This window comes from Bidens hawaiensis, unplaced genomic scaffold, assembly GCF_021521415.1.
Source record: "Bidens hawaiensis isolate Kalapana, Puna unplaced genomic scaffold, B.hawaiensis_p1.1 tig00001511_1, whole genome shotgun sequence".
NCBI lineage: Eukaryota > Viridiplantae > Streptophyta > Magnoliopsida > Asterales > Asteraceae > Bidens > Bidens hawaiensis.
Genome location: NW_027491085.1, coordinates 3,562,386 through 3,578,739, shown reverse-complemented (window position 1 = coordinate 3,578,739; position 16,354 = coordinate 3,562,386). Strand labels below are relative to the sequence as shown.

Genomic DNA, 16,354 nt, shown 5'->3' with positions numbered 1-16,354 from the left:
GTATAGTTCTTTCTTTGATTATGTTTTGACTAGCGTTAACATTTTCAAATGTTGATCGTTTTTTTTCTTTGTTATATACCTGCACAACGCGCGGGTAGTATTTACTAGTTATTAATTAAATATCACCGGTCAAATAAAATATACCCACCACAACCTGCCATTTTATCTTTCTCTTTGAAAGTAAATGGTAATTTAGGTTCTTATCTATTTTAACACATGTCACTAATCTTTGCTATCTTCTAACTATTTTTTGTGAAAAAAAAATCCATTTAATATATTTTCCTTTTTATAAAATTAATTTTCAAAAGTTATATATAATCTTGTAAATTAATAGAAATTTGGATTGGTCAAAGAGGAACGAATTTCGTGAAACAAGCACTCTCTAAAGGTATTTTGTCCACTCGAAACTAATTTATAATCATTTTTGTTGTTGTTGTTGTTAATTTCACATCTTTTTGCTGCGTCCTTATTTGATTTGCTAGTGAACAAATCCAACGTTTATTTATTTATTTTTCTTTTTGTTACAGTAATTCGTCTGGATGTGTTTTGTCACATAACAGGATCAATCTAATTCTTTCTAAATCAATCAACACACAAAGCACGGTTTGTTTAATTATATTATTCCGACCAAAATCAACCACAACAATGTAATTATACCTCAGCCAATCTTCTCTATGATCATTATGTCTAAGACAACGTTAAACAATCATCTCGCGTGAGTAAAAGTTTGTAATATAATTAAATACAAAGTGTACATATTTCTAAGTAAAATAATGAATAACATTGTTGCCTTTTCATCACTTGGATACATATCACAACATCATGCATAACACATCACAAACCACGTATCTTGATCCATTTATTCAAGTAACGAAAATATGCAATCCTCCATGAATTGCTGACTATCAGTGGAGTCACAATGATCCAAAATCCTGTAAGAAATCCAACCACTACAGTAATAATCAATCCCCAGTCTGCTCCATGATCGTCTTTTTGTCTTGCTTTTTATGAACTGGTACTTCAACTACTACACAACTATCCCGTTCCTTTAGCGGGGCTCCACAAAGTTTGTTGCCAAAGAAGCTTGGTTCATTCAAGCTTTGAATTTGAGTACTTGTTGGAACTCTCCCTGTCAAATTGTTGTATGACACGTTGAAGCTACTCAAGAAATTCAATTTTGACAAGCTCATGGGAAGTTCCCCAGAAAGCATGTTTACTGATAAATCAAAAGATATAAGTGCTTTCATGTTTCCGATCTTCTTTGGGATACTCCCACTCAATTGATTTCTTGACAAATTCAATGATTTCAACTCCACGAGGGACGTTAGCTCACTGGGAATGTGTCCTGTGAGCTTGTTACTCGAAAGGTCTATCAACATCACTAGTGGAAGAATAGTGCTATATGTGTCCTCTTGACCCTTCATCACCAATGAATCACCAACAATAGCAACAAATGATGCAAAGCCAACATGAAAATAAAATGGAACATCTGAGTCAGTTTCTTTACCGGAAAGGACGCTAAAGTTGTTGAAGCATCTTGGAATGTTTCCGGAGAGGTTGTTATGAGAGAGATCCAGTATTTGAGTATGCGAAAGATAACAAAGCTCTTGAGGAATATTTCCATCAAACTCGTTATATTTAAGGTTAAGAATTCTCAAAAGGGTGAGTTTTGTTCCAATCCATGCTGGAATGTTTCCAATAAGTTTATTTCTCCCAAGTTGAAGGACCTTTAAGTTTGACAAGGTCATGAGAGAAGGAGGCAATCTTCCGGATATATTGTTCCCATGTATGCTCAAGAACTGTAAGGAAGGTATGGAACTCAATGTTCTTGGAATCTCGCCATATAAATTATTGTTCTCCAAGTTTAACAATACTAAACTTGGCCACTCTTCCCAGCACTCTGGAATAACGCCCGACAAATGATTATTTCCCAAATTAAGATCCCGTATCTCTTTCGCAGCACCAGAACATAAAAAATGATGTAATGATCCTCGATACTCATTAGAGTTCAAAACAAGTACCTCAAGTGTTGTTGGGATACCCAACAATGTTAACGTTCCTTAGATATGATTTTCCGACATATCTAAATAAGATAAATTGGGGAATGATTCAAAAAATGACTCAGGCATGTGTGCAGATACGTGTGTTTCGCTTATGTCCAGATGTCTTAAATCTCTTTGAAATTGAAGCCAAGATGGAAACTCCGGGCCCAAATGCCAAGAGTTTAAATGTAAAGACTGCATCTGAAAAGGGGGAATCCACTTTGCAACTTGCAGTCTTAAGGTTAAGTTGTTGCGTGTACCATCTAAATATTTCAAGTTCACTAGTTTGGCAAAGTGTGCTTCTGTCACAACACCCATAAACAAATTGTAAGAAAAATCTAAAGTATTCAACTTTGAAAGTTGACCGAGGCTTTCAGGTAGGCTGCCATTCAGTCGGTTATCTGATATATATAATTCCCTCAATGATGATAAATGTCCGATCGTAGAAGGAATGGGACCAGAAAGTCTCGAGTTGCTTACACAGAATGACTCCAAACAAGGTGATTCACAGTCTGAGAAACTTTCAAGAAGGCTTGTGAAAGTAAGGCTGCCAAACCGGTTTCCCGATAAATCAATTTCTCTTAAATTACAAAGGTTACCCAATGAGTTATGTATTTTCTTGGTGAGTTGATTGTATGAAAGGTCAAGGCTAAGGAGAGAAGTTAAATTCTGAATTGAATTGAGAAGTAAACTTGAAATACCGCAAGAACCAATATCTAATGAGATGAGATTACTATTGGACAACTCTTTTAATGCTAATGAAGAATTCATAAAATCGTACCCATAAAGATAAAGAAATCTGAGAGAAGTCAAATTGCGGAAGCTATAAACACTACTAGGAATAATGCCATGGATATTGCACCCACTTAAATCCAATGAAACTAGATTCGTTAACATGAATATCCACGGTGGCGTTGAGCTATTAAAATCGTTAAAAGAAAGATCAAGTAAGGAAAGCAATGTGAGATTAATACTAGGAACATGGGGATGTATATGTGAGAGTTCACAATTAGACAAATGTAGTTGGACCAAAGAAGGTAGGGTGTTAATCACCTGATGCCAGTCACTTGCTTTGCTAAGGTTTACGCCACTCATATCCAAATGATACAACCAGCGTAGACCTGACAACCACTGCATATTCCACACAACTGTTTTCTTCGGGACAAAACGATTATGGAAACTTCCAAGAGCAAGGACGCGCAACTCTGAAAGATTCCCCAATTGAGGAGGGATGATTCCACCAAAGTTGGAACTTGATAAGTTAAGATACCTTAGGTTTTCAAGAGAACCAATGAATTTAGGAACTTCTATCCCTCCAAAATCATTGCAACTTAAATCCAGATGTTTGAGTTGCTTTAGGTACAACAATGATGGACTTAAATCCCCCTTCAGCCTTTTCTTTGAGGCTTCTTCGTATTCTTTCGGGGTGCCATAATCTTGATAATCACATTGACCATCAGGTTCAGGAAGATGAATCCGATGGACATGACCGGTGGAATTATCGCAAAGAATCCCAACCCATCTACAACAGTCTATGTCGTCATCAACCCATGAACTAAGTCGATTTGTTTCATCAGTGAGGCCAGATTTGAAGCGGAGAAGTGCTTGTCTCTCGCCCTCAATGCACAATACATGATCCGAGTTTTGATTAGATAAGCAAAAGTTAAACAGGACCAAAAGGCCAAGTACTATACATAAGTGACAAGATGAGAAATAAGAAAATTGAAAACCAGCAACCATAATGGTTTACTGTAAAGAGACTAGCAGCCTCTAGACTTTTGTAAGTTTGTTTACAACATGATATTTTTAATATACTTGATTATTATGTCTAAGCATAAAGTAAACTACTAAAGTGTAAACAGGTGGAACAGGAAAAAAAATACACTTTGAATCAATCCAACAAACAAAACGTTAACAAATCAAAGAGTGGACCCCACAATTAGAATACAAATAATCGGGGCTCTTCTTGATGCCACCAACCACGACTTAACATACAAATAATTAATCATCACTGTTTCTGTAATTCAAAGATTCGAGTTAAAAAATAACCTCAAATTGTTTAAAAAATTGCGTTAAAAGTTATTATATTCTCCACTTGGAAAATCATTATTTTAAAAAGATTTCTATAATATAAAGAAGTTCTAAATACTTCGTCGGAAAATAAGGCTTTTTTAGAAAAAAAGATGTTTTCTGAAAAAAGGTTTTTACAATATTCCGCTTTGGGCTTATGCACCTCCCTAGTATTACAAGCCCACTTGATGCAGATCATCAAGCTGGCTGGGATATTAATTAAGTTATTAACTACTGGTCCATATGTTCCTGTTGCTCTTGTACCCAATAATTACAAGCCAATACTTTTGAAATATTGAATCCGGTATTGACCAAAACTTGTACCTAAGCCAACTCAGATCATGCCTCTGATCTATTTCTAATGAATATTTTCCAAAACACATTCTTCGGATTAAAAACTTGATTATTATCATTTCAAATAAGCAGCCTTTGATCTGTATACGGTAATTAGATTCAAGCTTCTGGCCGGTTGTGTTTAACCGCACTTGAAGAATTAACCGCCTGATGATTGGAATTGTTCCTCCACTTTGAAAGGGTTACTTAATGTTTGGAAGGGAAGAATAATTTTATAACTATTCAAGACCATCTTAATTGTTATACTAACCTCACTTTCTGTCTTTATTTGGACTGTATATGTCTTCATTAGATATACTTTCTATATATATACATCCATTATAGTAATATTGAATGCAAAGTTCCCATACACAAATATTATTTAAAATTTGATATAGTAACTTTTGAAACCTTCAAACATATGCTTTTTGTTACAAACGAAACAATGGTTACAGAAAAGAAAAATACCTCAACCAAAGTATAAAGAAAAAAATGGAACTATTATTTTTGCAGAAACAGTAATTTTCAACAAAAGACGTGGAGTGCAATGATCATGATTGTATTTATATTTCCAAACATCATATTAGCCTCTTTCATTACCAGTCTAGTGCTAATCATTTTAGCCTTTTTGCTCCTTATGCTAAACATATGTGTTGGAAGTAAGCATATTCAGTCAACTTAAGTACTCTTCAACTCTTTGCTGCCGGCATTGCCCAGATGCCATAGAAACACCATCGTTGCAGGTTTTTTGCACCTATTCAAAGTGATTTATACATGATGTTAAAGATTTCAAATACATTTAAACCAGTTGTGTAATTACCTACATGAAAGGCATTATAACATATTTGTTTGGACATAGGATCTTTGCTGTTGATGGAACCTCCTTTCAGGAAGCAAAACAAGAGCAAGAGAATAATCGTTATGTATATTGAAGGCAATCCACTAGTTCCATTATGCCGATCATTCACTTGTTCCAGCTTTAAACCGTCACAAAGTATTACTTCCCATCCTCCAGCTTTCATTCTTCAACTCTGTGACCTACCAAACCATAAATATATTTCAAGTACATATCTCACTATAAAAAAATTATTCAATATGATAGAAACATTACATATTTCAGCAAAACATGTGTCACATCACTACAAGAAACTTGACTTTTAGCGACGACAAAATACGTCACTAAAGACCCCTAAAATGTCGCCGCTAACTCCCCGCCGCTAATGGTCCAACCAGGAGCAATAGCGGCGACATGACAGTGTCGCCGCTAATAGGTGTCGCCGGAATCCATTTGCCAGTTCCGGTGGGCTTTTAGCGACGCCTTTGTCGCTGCTATTTCCGCAATTGTCGTCGATAATACTCTTTTTTATGCTTTCGGCAATCCCCGCTTTTTACGGCTAAAACAAATATATGCAAATTTTGTCCAAATACAAACCGCAACCAATGGATATATATATATATATATAATCATTTTGTTTTAAGTTAAACATAGAAGAAACAATTAAAGCATACCACAAACACTTTGTTTTAAGTCAAATATTTAAAACATAAAACTAACTAGACCATATCTCGTCATTCTCGTACGTATCAACTTTGTTTCTTTTATTTGATGCCTTCTTCAAATCCATAAATTGTGAGATTTGTGGATGTGCTATAAATCTCGTGTCTTGAAACATGAATTTAATCCTACAAAATAAGGTATACACTATAAGTTAAAACAAAACTACATATTAATAATACACTTAACACAAAAGCAAGAATGTTAGTTTAGAAAATAATCACGAGTTTGACATGAACATATCGTTACCTATTGAAAAGTTGCACGTCAATGAATGAGGAAACTTGAGAAAATATCTTCTGAATAATGACTATTTGGACCTAATAAAATTATGGTAAATGAGCATACAAGTAAGAGTGGCAGGGATGTAAATGAGCCGAGTCCGAACTCAACTAGGCTCGAGCGGAAGCCAAATTTGGTCTGTAAACAAGTCAAGCAGAGCCAGGTCGGCCTGTAAACGTTCTGTGCGCAAGCCAAATTTGGCCAAGCTTGTGGCTCGCTTGTTAGATGACTCGTTAAGCCCAAATTATATATATATATATATATATATATATATATATATATATATATATATATATAACTTATAGCCACATGACATTTTGTTAATGACCAAAATTAAGAAAAATATTGAAAAGGTATGTTTGTTACTTGTTTGTCCCAAAAATGCTTTAGATTCCAACACTCTGCATTCTTTTCCTCATTTCCCGATATGTGAGTTGGTCAATAACCTGTAAGTTTGTAAACATGTTATGTTTACAAGATTATGGTCATTACATTTAAAATATTAAAATGAAAACTAAGATGAAAACTAATGTATCTACAAAAGTAAGTTCATATGATGCAATAATACAAGACCTTATGTTGTTAAACAGAACTGATAGCTGCAAGTGGAATCTGAACAAACAAACACAAAGTAATACCTTGCATAAGTAGTAGCTCATAAGCCTCAATCTGAACACATGAAATAAAGTAAAGAAATTAGAAAAAATTAGTTGACATACCACGGGTCAGGTACTCAGGCAATATCGAACCAACGGGTCAGCAGCAGCAATGTCGAACCCGGTCAGCAGCAAGTCTCACCGGAAAATACATACACATACACAAAATCAATATGTATTGTACATAAAAGCCCAAAACAGAAGCTAACAACTACAAATCAGTTCATATTAAGTACACACATACAAATAAGTTTTTATTAAACAAGCTAGCACACAAATAAGTTCATATTAAGCCCAAATCACCATCAAATCGAGCAAATCCATACAAATCAGTTCATATAAGCCCAAATCAATGCACAATTCAACAATAATCAAAACCAAATTAGCATAATCAACTGAACCTACCTACACATATACAAATCAGTTTATATTAAGAACAAATCTACCTACATACATTCAAATCCATTCTTATTAAGCATAAATCAGTTCATACTAACCAAAATTTCACAAATCGGTGGCTAAAATTTGAGGGTGCTTGCTGCGAAATTCCGACCACCACCAAGGTGCAGCCATGGTGGTTCTCCGCTGAGAAATGCGTCCGACAAGGATGTACAGCGGTGGTGGTGCTCTGGTGGGTGACGGCAGCGTGTAGCGGTGCTATGGTGGATGACAGTGGCATGTAGCGGTAGTGGTGCTTGGTGGGTGACAGTGGCGTGCAGTGGTGGTGGAGGGAAATGAAATGAATTGGTCTCTGAAATTTAATGAAAGTGTGGGAAATACACCCGGGTTTCCCCTTTCTTGTAAAATGAAACCCTAGCCGTTGGATTTTTCTCTGATTGACGGCCAGACTTAAAGCAAAAAGAATATTTCACGGATAGAGCTTTAGCGGCGACCTTTTTAGGTGACGCCGCTAAAAATTTTGCCGCTAAATCTCAGATTTCTTGTAGTGCATGTTGGTTCATTATTGATCTTTGGTCTTATAGGAGCAAGTGCCATTTGTTGTTCTTGAGATAGAAGTGCATTTAGATCAATCCTTTTCTTCATACCCAATAATTGTAAGACCTTTCAACAAAGAAATGCTATCTGGAAGATTACTTATCGAAGTACCCTCTAGATCTAAACATTCCAAACGTTTAAAATCTCCTAGGTTCTCAGGTAGTTTCTTGAGTTCATAACATCCAGAAAGGTCAAGCTCTTTGAGACGTTTTAACATACAAATGCTGGATGGAATCTCTCTTATTGAAGTACTCCATATATATAATGTTTCCAAACATTCTAAATCTCCAAGGTTCTCAGGTAGTTTCTTGAATTCAGAACATTCAGAAAGGTCAAGCACTTTGAGATGTTTTAACTTACAAATGCTTGATGGAATCTCTCTTATCGCAGTACTCGATAGATTTAACATTTCCAAACATTTTAAATCCCCTATGTTCTCTGGTAGTTTCTTGAATTCAGAACATTCACAAACGCTAAGCTCTTTAAGATGTTTTAACTTACAAATGCTGGATGAAATCTCTCTGATCGAAATACCCTCTAAATATAAATATTCCAAGCATACTAAATCTCCTAAGTTCTCAGGTAATTTTTTGAGTTCAGAACATTCAGAAAGGTCAAGGTATTTGATATGTTTCAACTTAAAAATGCTGGATGGAACCTCTCTTATCAAAGAACTCCATAGATTTAACTTTTCCAAACATTCTAAATCTCCTAGGTTCTCGGGTAGTTTCTCAAGCTGAGAACATTTAGAAAGGTCAAGATCTTTGAGATGTTTCAACAGACAAATGCTGGATGGAACCTCTCTTATCGAAGAACTCCGTAAATTTAACTTTTCCAGGCATTCCAGGCATTCTAAATCTCCTAGATTCTCAGGAAGTTTTTTGAGTTCAGAACAATAAGAAAGGTCAATATTTTTTAGATGTTTTAACTCACAAATGTTGGATGGTATCTCCTTTATCAAAGTACTCTCTAGATTTAACTTTTCCAAGCATTTAAAATCTCCTAGGTTCTCAGGTAGTTTCTGGAGTTTAGAGCATTGAAAAAGGTCAAGCTCTTTGAGAAGTTTCAACTTGCAAATTCTAGATGGAATCTCTTTTATTGAAGTACTCCTTAGATATAATTTTTCCAAACATTTCAAATATCCTATGTTCTCAGGTAGTTTTTCGAGTTCAGAACATTGAAAAAGGTTAAGCTCTTTGAGATGTTTTAACTTACAAATGCTGGAAGGAATCTCTTTTATCAAAGTACTCTTTAGATTTAACTTTTCCAAACATTTAAAATCTCCTAGGTTCTCAGGTAGTTTCTTGAGTTTAGAACACTGAAAAAGGTCAAGCTCTTTGAGAAGTAACTTACAAATGCTGGTTGGAATCTCACTTATCGAAGTACACCAGAGATTTAACTTTTCCAAACATTCTAAATCTCCTAGGTTCTCAGGTAGTTTCTCGAGTTGAGAACAATAAGAAATGTCAAGCACTTTGAGATGTTTTAAGTTACAAATGCTAGAAGGAATCTCTTTTATCAAAGTACTCCGTAGATAAAACCCTTCCAAACATTTTAAATCCCCAATGTTCTCGGGTAGTTTCTCGAGTTCACTACAATGATAAATGCTAAGCAGTTTAAGATGTTTTAACTTACAACTGCTAGATGAAATCTCTCTTATCGATGTACCCCTTATATATAAATATTCCAAACATACTAAATCTCCTAGGTTCGCGGGTAGTTGCTTGAGTTCAGAACATTGAAAAAGGTCAAGCACTTTGAGATGTTTTAATTTACAAATGCTAGATGGAACCTCTGCTATCGAAGAACTCCATAGAAGTAACTTTTCCAAGCATTCTAAATCTCCTATATTCTCAGGTAGTTTTTTGAGTTCAAAACAGTGAGAAATGTCAATCTCTTTGAGATGTTTTAACCTACAAATGCTGGAAGGAATCTCTTTTATCAAAGTACTCTTTAAATTTAACCTTTCCAAACATTTAAAATCTCCTAGGTTCTCAGGTAGTTTATGGAGTTTAGAACACTGAGAAAGGTCAAGCTCCTTGAGAAGTAACTTACAAATGCTGGATGGAATCTCTGCTATCGAAGTACAACAGAGATTTAACTTTTCCAAACATTTAAAATCTCCTAGGTTCTCAGGTAGTTTCTGGAGTTTAGAACATTGAAAAAGGTCAAGCTCTTTGAGAAGTTTTAACTTGCAAATGCTAGATGGAATCTCTTTTATCGAAGTACCCCTTAGATTTAATTTTGCCAAACATTTTAAATCTCCTATGTTCTCTGGTAGTTTTTCGAGTTCAGAACATTGAAAAAGGTTAAGCTCTTTGAAATGTTTTAACTTACAAATGCTGGATGGAATCTGTCCAATCAAAGTACCCCTAAGATTTAACTTTTCCAAACATTTAAAATCTCCTAGGTTCTCAGGCAGTTTCTTGAGTTTAGAACATTGAAAAAGGTCCAGCTCTTTAAGAAGTAACTTACAAATGCTTGATGGAATCTCTGCTATCGGAGTATTCCAGAGATTTAACTTTTCCAAACATTTTAAATCTCCTAGGTTCTTGGGTAGTTTCTCGAGCTGAGAACAATTTGAAATGTTAAGCTCTTTGAGATGTTTTAACTTAGAAATGTTGGATGAAATTTCTCTGATCGAAGTACCCTCTAAATATAAATATTCCAAACACACTAAATCTTCTATGTTCTCGGGTAGTTTCTTGAATTCAAAACATTGTGAAAGGTTAAGCTCTTTGAGAGGGTTTAACTTATAAATGCTGGATGGAACCTCTGTTATCAAAGAACTCCGTAGATTTAACTTTTCCAAACATTCTAAATCTCCTATATTCTCAGCTAGTTTCTTGAGTTCAGAACAATGAGAAAGGTTAATTTCTTTGAGATGTATGAACTTACATATGCCGGAAGGAATCTCTTTTATCAAAGTACTCATGAGATTTAGCCTTTCCAAACATTTAAAATCTTCTAGGTTCTCTGGTAGTTTCTTGAGTTTAGAACATTGAGAAAGGTTAAGTTCATTGAGAAGTAACCCATTGAGAAGTAACTTACAAATGCTGGATGGAATCTCTGCTATCGAAGTACCCCAGAGATTTAACTTTTCCAAACATTCTAAATCTCCTAGGTTCTCGGGTAGTTTCTCGAGCTGAGAACAATTTGAAATGTTAAGCTCTCTGAGATGTTTTAACTTACAAATGTTGGATGAAATCTCTCCTATCAAAGTACACATTAGATTTAACTTTTCCAAACTCTGTAAATCTCCTAGGTTCTCTGGTAGTTTCTCGAGTTGAGAACAATCAGAAATGTCAAGCTCTTTGAGATGTTTCAGGTTACAAATGCTGCTTGGAATATCTCTAATTCTGCAAAATTTTAGATTTAATTCCTCCAAAGATTCTAACTGGCCAAGATCTTCAGGTAACTTGTCAAGAACTTCACACATTGAGAGAAGAAGCGTTTTCAAATGTTTCAGCATACAAATGCTATCAGGGAGACGATTTACCTTTGAATAGCTTAAATTTATATGTTCTAAACAATCTAGTTGACCAATGTCATCGTGCAATTCCTCTATGCCACAACTTCTAAGGTCAAGAACTCTTAGATGTTTTAAACTATAAATACTTCCTGGAAGGCTCTTGAGTTTTGTGCAACCGTAAAGATATATATATACAAGCCTATGAAGGTTTCCAATTGATGAAGGCATGTTTTCTATATCATTGTCACAAAAACTTAGCCGTTGCAAACTGCTGTAGGAGTGGCTTGGGATTATATCAGGGAACTCCTTCATATGTAACACATTTAGATTAAGAACTTCAAGTGATTCCAGCCCCTTGATTAATGAAACACATTTCAACCTCTTGAAATAAGAGAGGTCTAGATACACAAGATTTCTTAAACATCCAACAAGCACATGAAGTTCTACCAAATCATAACAGTTTCCAAGATCTAGCCTCACAAGATTTGGAGTCAACCCAAGGTCAAGGGTCCTCAACTTTGAAGAGGAAAGCTCAATGGATTTGAGTTTCGGCAGAACCTATTGTCACACAGAAAAGAAATTAATATAGTAATAAATAATCAATCAAATTAAAAAAAAATGATCCTACCTTTTCCCATAACCATAGTTGTTCGATTTCACTACCAACCATGTCAAGCGTAACAAGATTATTTGCTCGGAAGTTATTGGGTAAACAACAATGAGGGTAATTGTGCCAATTCAAGTATCGTAACGAATTCGAGAAGTATTGACTAACTTCATCAATCTTCACAAGTTCATCACAATCTTCATCATTCTCTCTATAATCTACAATAAGGCATCTAAGCTTCTTCATGTTTTTGAGTCCTTTCAACACAGTCTTAGGGGTGAGTTTCAGCTTTAGACTTCTTGTCTCTTCTGTACCCTGTTATTCAATACTTCAAGAATAGTTAGTGTCACGGGTAAAAAAAAGTGTGTTAGTTTGATTCTTACCAATTCATTGCCCAATACATCTTCAATTTCTTCTTGAATCCACATTCGGCTATGTTTGTTGGGATCGCCTGGGTACGAATGGCACACGATATTCTTGCCCATTTCTTCAATATGGTCATGCATCCCCAAGTAAACAAAATCCAAACTATCATCAAACGCATGGTAGAAACCATACTCAAGAGTTATGAGAGATCTTTGCTCAAGAACTCTTAACCCGTTCCTTGCATGTAATCCACAACTTTCAAGCATTCTTATTGCTTTGTTTTTCTCCCACCCCTTCAGTAAGCATGCAACATCGAGGAATATTTCTTTGTAATCATCCTCGAGACTTTCAAAACTTAACTCTAACTTTTCAAGAGTTTCCTTCAATGGAATTGTCTTAAGTCTTGCTAATGCATCTATCCATTCAGGCTTGTCTTTACCACACAGAAATGAACCCAAAACTTTGATTGTTAAGGGTAGACCAGCGGCATAATGTACAACTTGTAGTGCCTGCTCTTCATACTCAGGAACTGGAATATCTTTCCCAAATGCGTTCCTACTTAAGAGACCAATTGCTTCCTTATTTGATAGTAGTCTGACATCATGAATCCATTTCACTTTGTGTGCTATCAACACTTGCTCATCTCTTGTTGTAATGATAATTCTACTTCTGGGATAGAACCAGCTAATATCACCGGCTAATGCCTCAAGTTGGTCTTTATGATCCACATCATCTAAAACCACAAGAATCTTTCTACCACGCAACTTTGTTTTCATCATGTTTGTCCCGTCATAGACACTACTTACATTGTTGTGTTGACCATTCAGCAAATCTGAAAGGATCTTTGTTTGCAATGACAACAAACCAGACAACGGCGCCTTTGAAACTTCCCTGACATTCTCAACAAAACTTTTAGCTTCAAAGTTCATTGATATTCTATCAAAAGCAACTTTGGCTAGTGTAGTCTTGCCAGCACCTCCCATCCCCTTGATCCCAATCATGCGGACCTCGTTTGAAGTGATATTTAAAGACTTCTGAAGTTCCTGTAGCCGAGTTTCCATGCCGATTAAATTATCATCAAGGTTCACATTAGTGGATCGCAACTCGAGTGAAACCTGTTCAACAACTAACTTGATAATTCTGGCTTCACACCTGTAAAACATAGAAGGTTCAATTAGCTTGCTAAAGAACCCACACAAAAGTTACTATTCAGGTCTACAATATGCAAATATATAAGACATAATATCGCACAGATAATTCATGTTGCATCTTTTGACAAGACTCGATCTTTCCTCAAAATAAAAAAGAAACTAAAAAGAATGAATATTGTAGAGAAATGAAGAGGGAATTACCCATCAGCAGTGTTCCTTACATCCCACCCACACAAATTGGCTGCTTCTGTGAGAGCTTCTCTCCATTTCCTGGTATCTTTGTTGGTATGTCTGGCAAGGGCTTCTCCAAACGGACCACGTTGTTTGCGAACATCAGAGGGATCCACATCATAGAAAACCGGGTAAGCAATCTGCGTTTTTGATTTTTGGCACTCCATAATCTTTACAAGTTCGTTTAAGCACCAAGACGAAGATGCATACTTCCTTGAGAAAACTATGATGAACAACTTAGAGCCTTCAATAGATTTCAAAAGCTGGTCATTGATGCTTTCTCCTTTTTTGAGTCTCTCGTCATCCTTGAAGGTGTGAATACCATGTTGCTGAAGAGCATTATAAAGGTGATCAACAAAGTTCTTACGAGTGTCTTCACCACTGAAACTCAGAAACAAATCGTACTGATTGCACCCCTTAATTAATGAAGTTGAAGAAGACGCCATTGGTAGTAAGATTCACAGGTTTTACAGCGTGATCAAATACTTTCTGGGCAAATGTGTCTCGAAGATGACTGCAAATTAAGAAACATGGGATCACATGTTTAACCCTCTAGAGTGTATACTGTGATATGAATTAAGCTGGTAACAACACCTTATAGGTTAATTACCCAGGTTAATAAATGCTATTAAGGTTAGGGGTGTAAACGAGCGGATCCGAGCTCGGCTCGTTTAACTTACACAGAGCTCGAGCTCGAGCTCGGCTCGTTTTGAGCTCTATTTTCAAAGCTCGAGCTCTGCCGCCCGTGAATGGATTTTGAAGCTAGAGCTCGGCTCGTTTACCATTTATCAATTTTTTATATAATTATAATTATTTTATATATTATTTTTTGTTATAATTTTATGTATAAAATATATACATTATATCATTATTTTTATTTATTTTTTCATAACATTATATTTATTAATTAATAATTATTAAATATATATTTTAAAAAATATATATAATTGGCAGGCTCGTTTAGGCTCGCGAGTCGCCTCGAGCTCGATAAGTAAAGCTCGGGCTCGGGCTCATTTATTAAACGAGCTTATTTTTAGGCTTGAGCTTGGGCTCGGGCTCGATAAAGCTCGGCTCGAACAAGCTTTTTAACGAGTCGATCTCGAGTAGCTCGCTCGGCTCATTTGCAACCCTAATTAAGGTCAATAGTGAGTCAAAAACATTTCATTTTATCCTTAAAATGGGCCTAGATCTATATTAAATAATTCTATGATGGTGTTTATATTTTCCCTCTCAATACGATAATTTCGTCATAATTAACAAAATGATTATATTTTGAATTGTTATGCTCTTACGGTTAACGTTATAAGTCGGAAGTAAACTTCAAATCATAGCTTCGATTTCAATTTCAAATATATTACATACACTGCATCTTATGACCATACCTTAAAGATTGGGTTAAATACAATTAGAGGCTTATTCATATATTTGAGGCTTTTTCTTGAACCAATATTCGTAAATCGTAAGGGACTAAAGTTGTCAATTAAGAAATTCCTGTATTACATCTTCTACACCCGTTGGGATATGTCAAAACCAATCGACTTTCGTTTTTCCGATTTCAAACATTTAACAGCCGATTCAACACCAAAATCAAGATGCTAACTAAACAATAACAAGATTTTAAACGTCATACGACTTTGAATTAAAAAACTAACCTCAAAATAGTTGCTCAAAACCGCACCCAACTCGAGCTAGCCTGCGGTATCTCACTCTCAATGAATTTTGATCCAACTATCAGTGCCATTGCTTTTTCTCTTTATTACCAGTTACCAGGAAAGCATGTCACCAACTATAGACGTGTCTTCTTTTGATTATAAAATAATACACACTTACTAGAAATATTTATATTTTATTTCATTGTGACATTAGCTTTTAACTTTACATTTAAAATAAAACACACGAAAAGATTTTACGTGTTTCGAATTCAATTATTATTATTAGCATTATTTTATTCTTCTAATTCAAGTGGAACACCATCCATTTATGTTAATGTTTTTTTTATGGACAAGTATTATTTTCCTCGTGTTGCGACGGAGTTGGTTACGTGCATTACATCTTTAAAAGCTATCGTGTGTTGCAACGGTGCACAATAAAAAGTTGGTCGGAATTAGTTCGATTTATAAGTTGTGTCAAAAGTTTCATGACCAAAGTCGATGGACCATAAAGTAAAGATGCAAGTTGAGAGAGTAAAAGTTTTATTAACAAAGTTGAGAGGCCCAAAAGTATATTTTGAAGCTTTTGTGACAAAGTCTAATAAATCAAAGTTTATAATTAAAGTAGATTAGCCAAAAAGTATATCTATTAAACTTGTATGACAAAAGTTTAATGAACTAAATTTGATTAATTAGAGGGTCAAAAAAATGTTTATTAAACTTGTGTGGCAAAAGTTAAATAAACTAAAGTTGACAATTCTTAGAAGTTAGAACATATTGAGACTTGTCCTATATCCAAAAAGTTACACATTTGATGAATAGTGATAAGCATGAGAGTAACAAATTTTGGTTTTCAATATATATATGTATATATACATGACGAGACGACCATTTTATTAAAATAAAAAACCTCGCCCTCCTATACACATGTGGACAAATCTACT

At 35.1% G+C, this 16,354-nt stretch overlaps 1 protein-coding gene and 1 pseudogene across 1 annotated transcript; both read right to left on the bottom strand.

Moving 5' to 3' along the window:
* Positions 1-962: 962 nt before the first annotated feature.
* Positions 963-7,404, bottom strand: LOC143582060 (uncharacterized). Its single transcript, XM_077064711.1, has 6 exons — positions 7,393-7,404; positions 7,242-7,343; positions 7,060-7,149; positions 6,921-6,951; positions 2,744-3,730; positions 963-2,059 (listed from the first exon to the last, which is right to left on the bottom strand). Exons 1-6 carry the CDS (start codon positions 7,402-7,404, stop codon positions 963-965), a joined length of 2,319 nt encoding a protein of 772 aa, XP_076920826.1.
* Positions 7,405-7,835: 431 nt separating this feature from the next.
* On the bottom strand, positions 7,836-14,339 carry LOC143582051 (uncharacterized; annotated as a pseudogene).
* Positions 14,340-16,354: the final 2,015 nt, after the last annotated feature.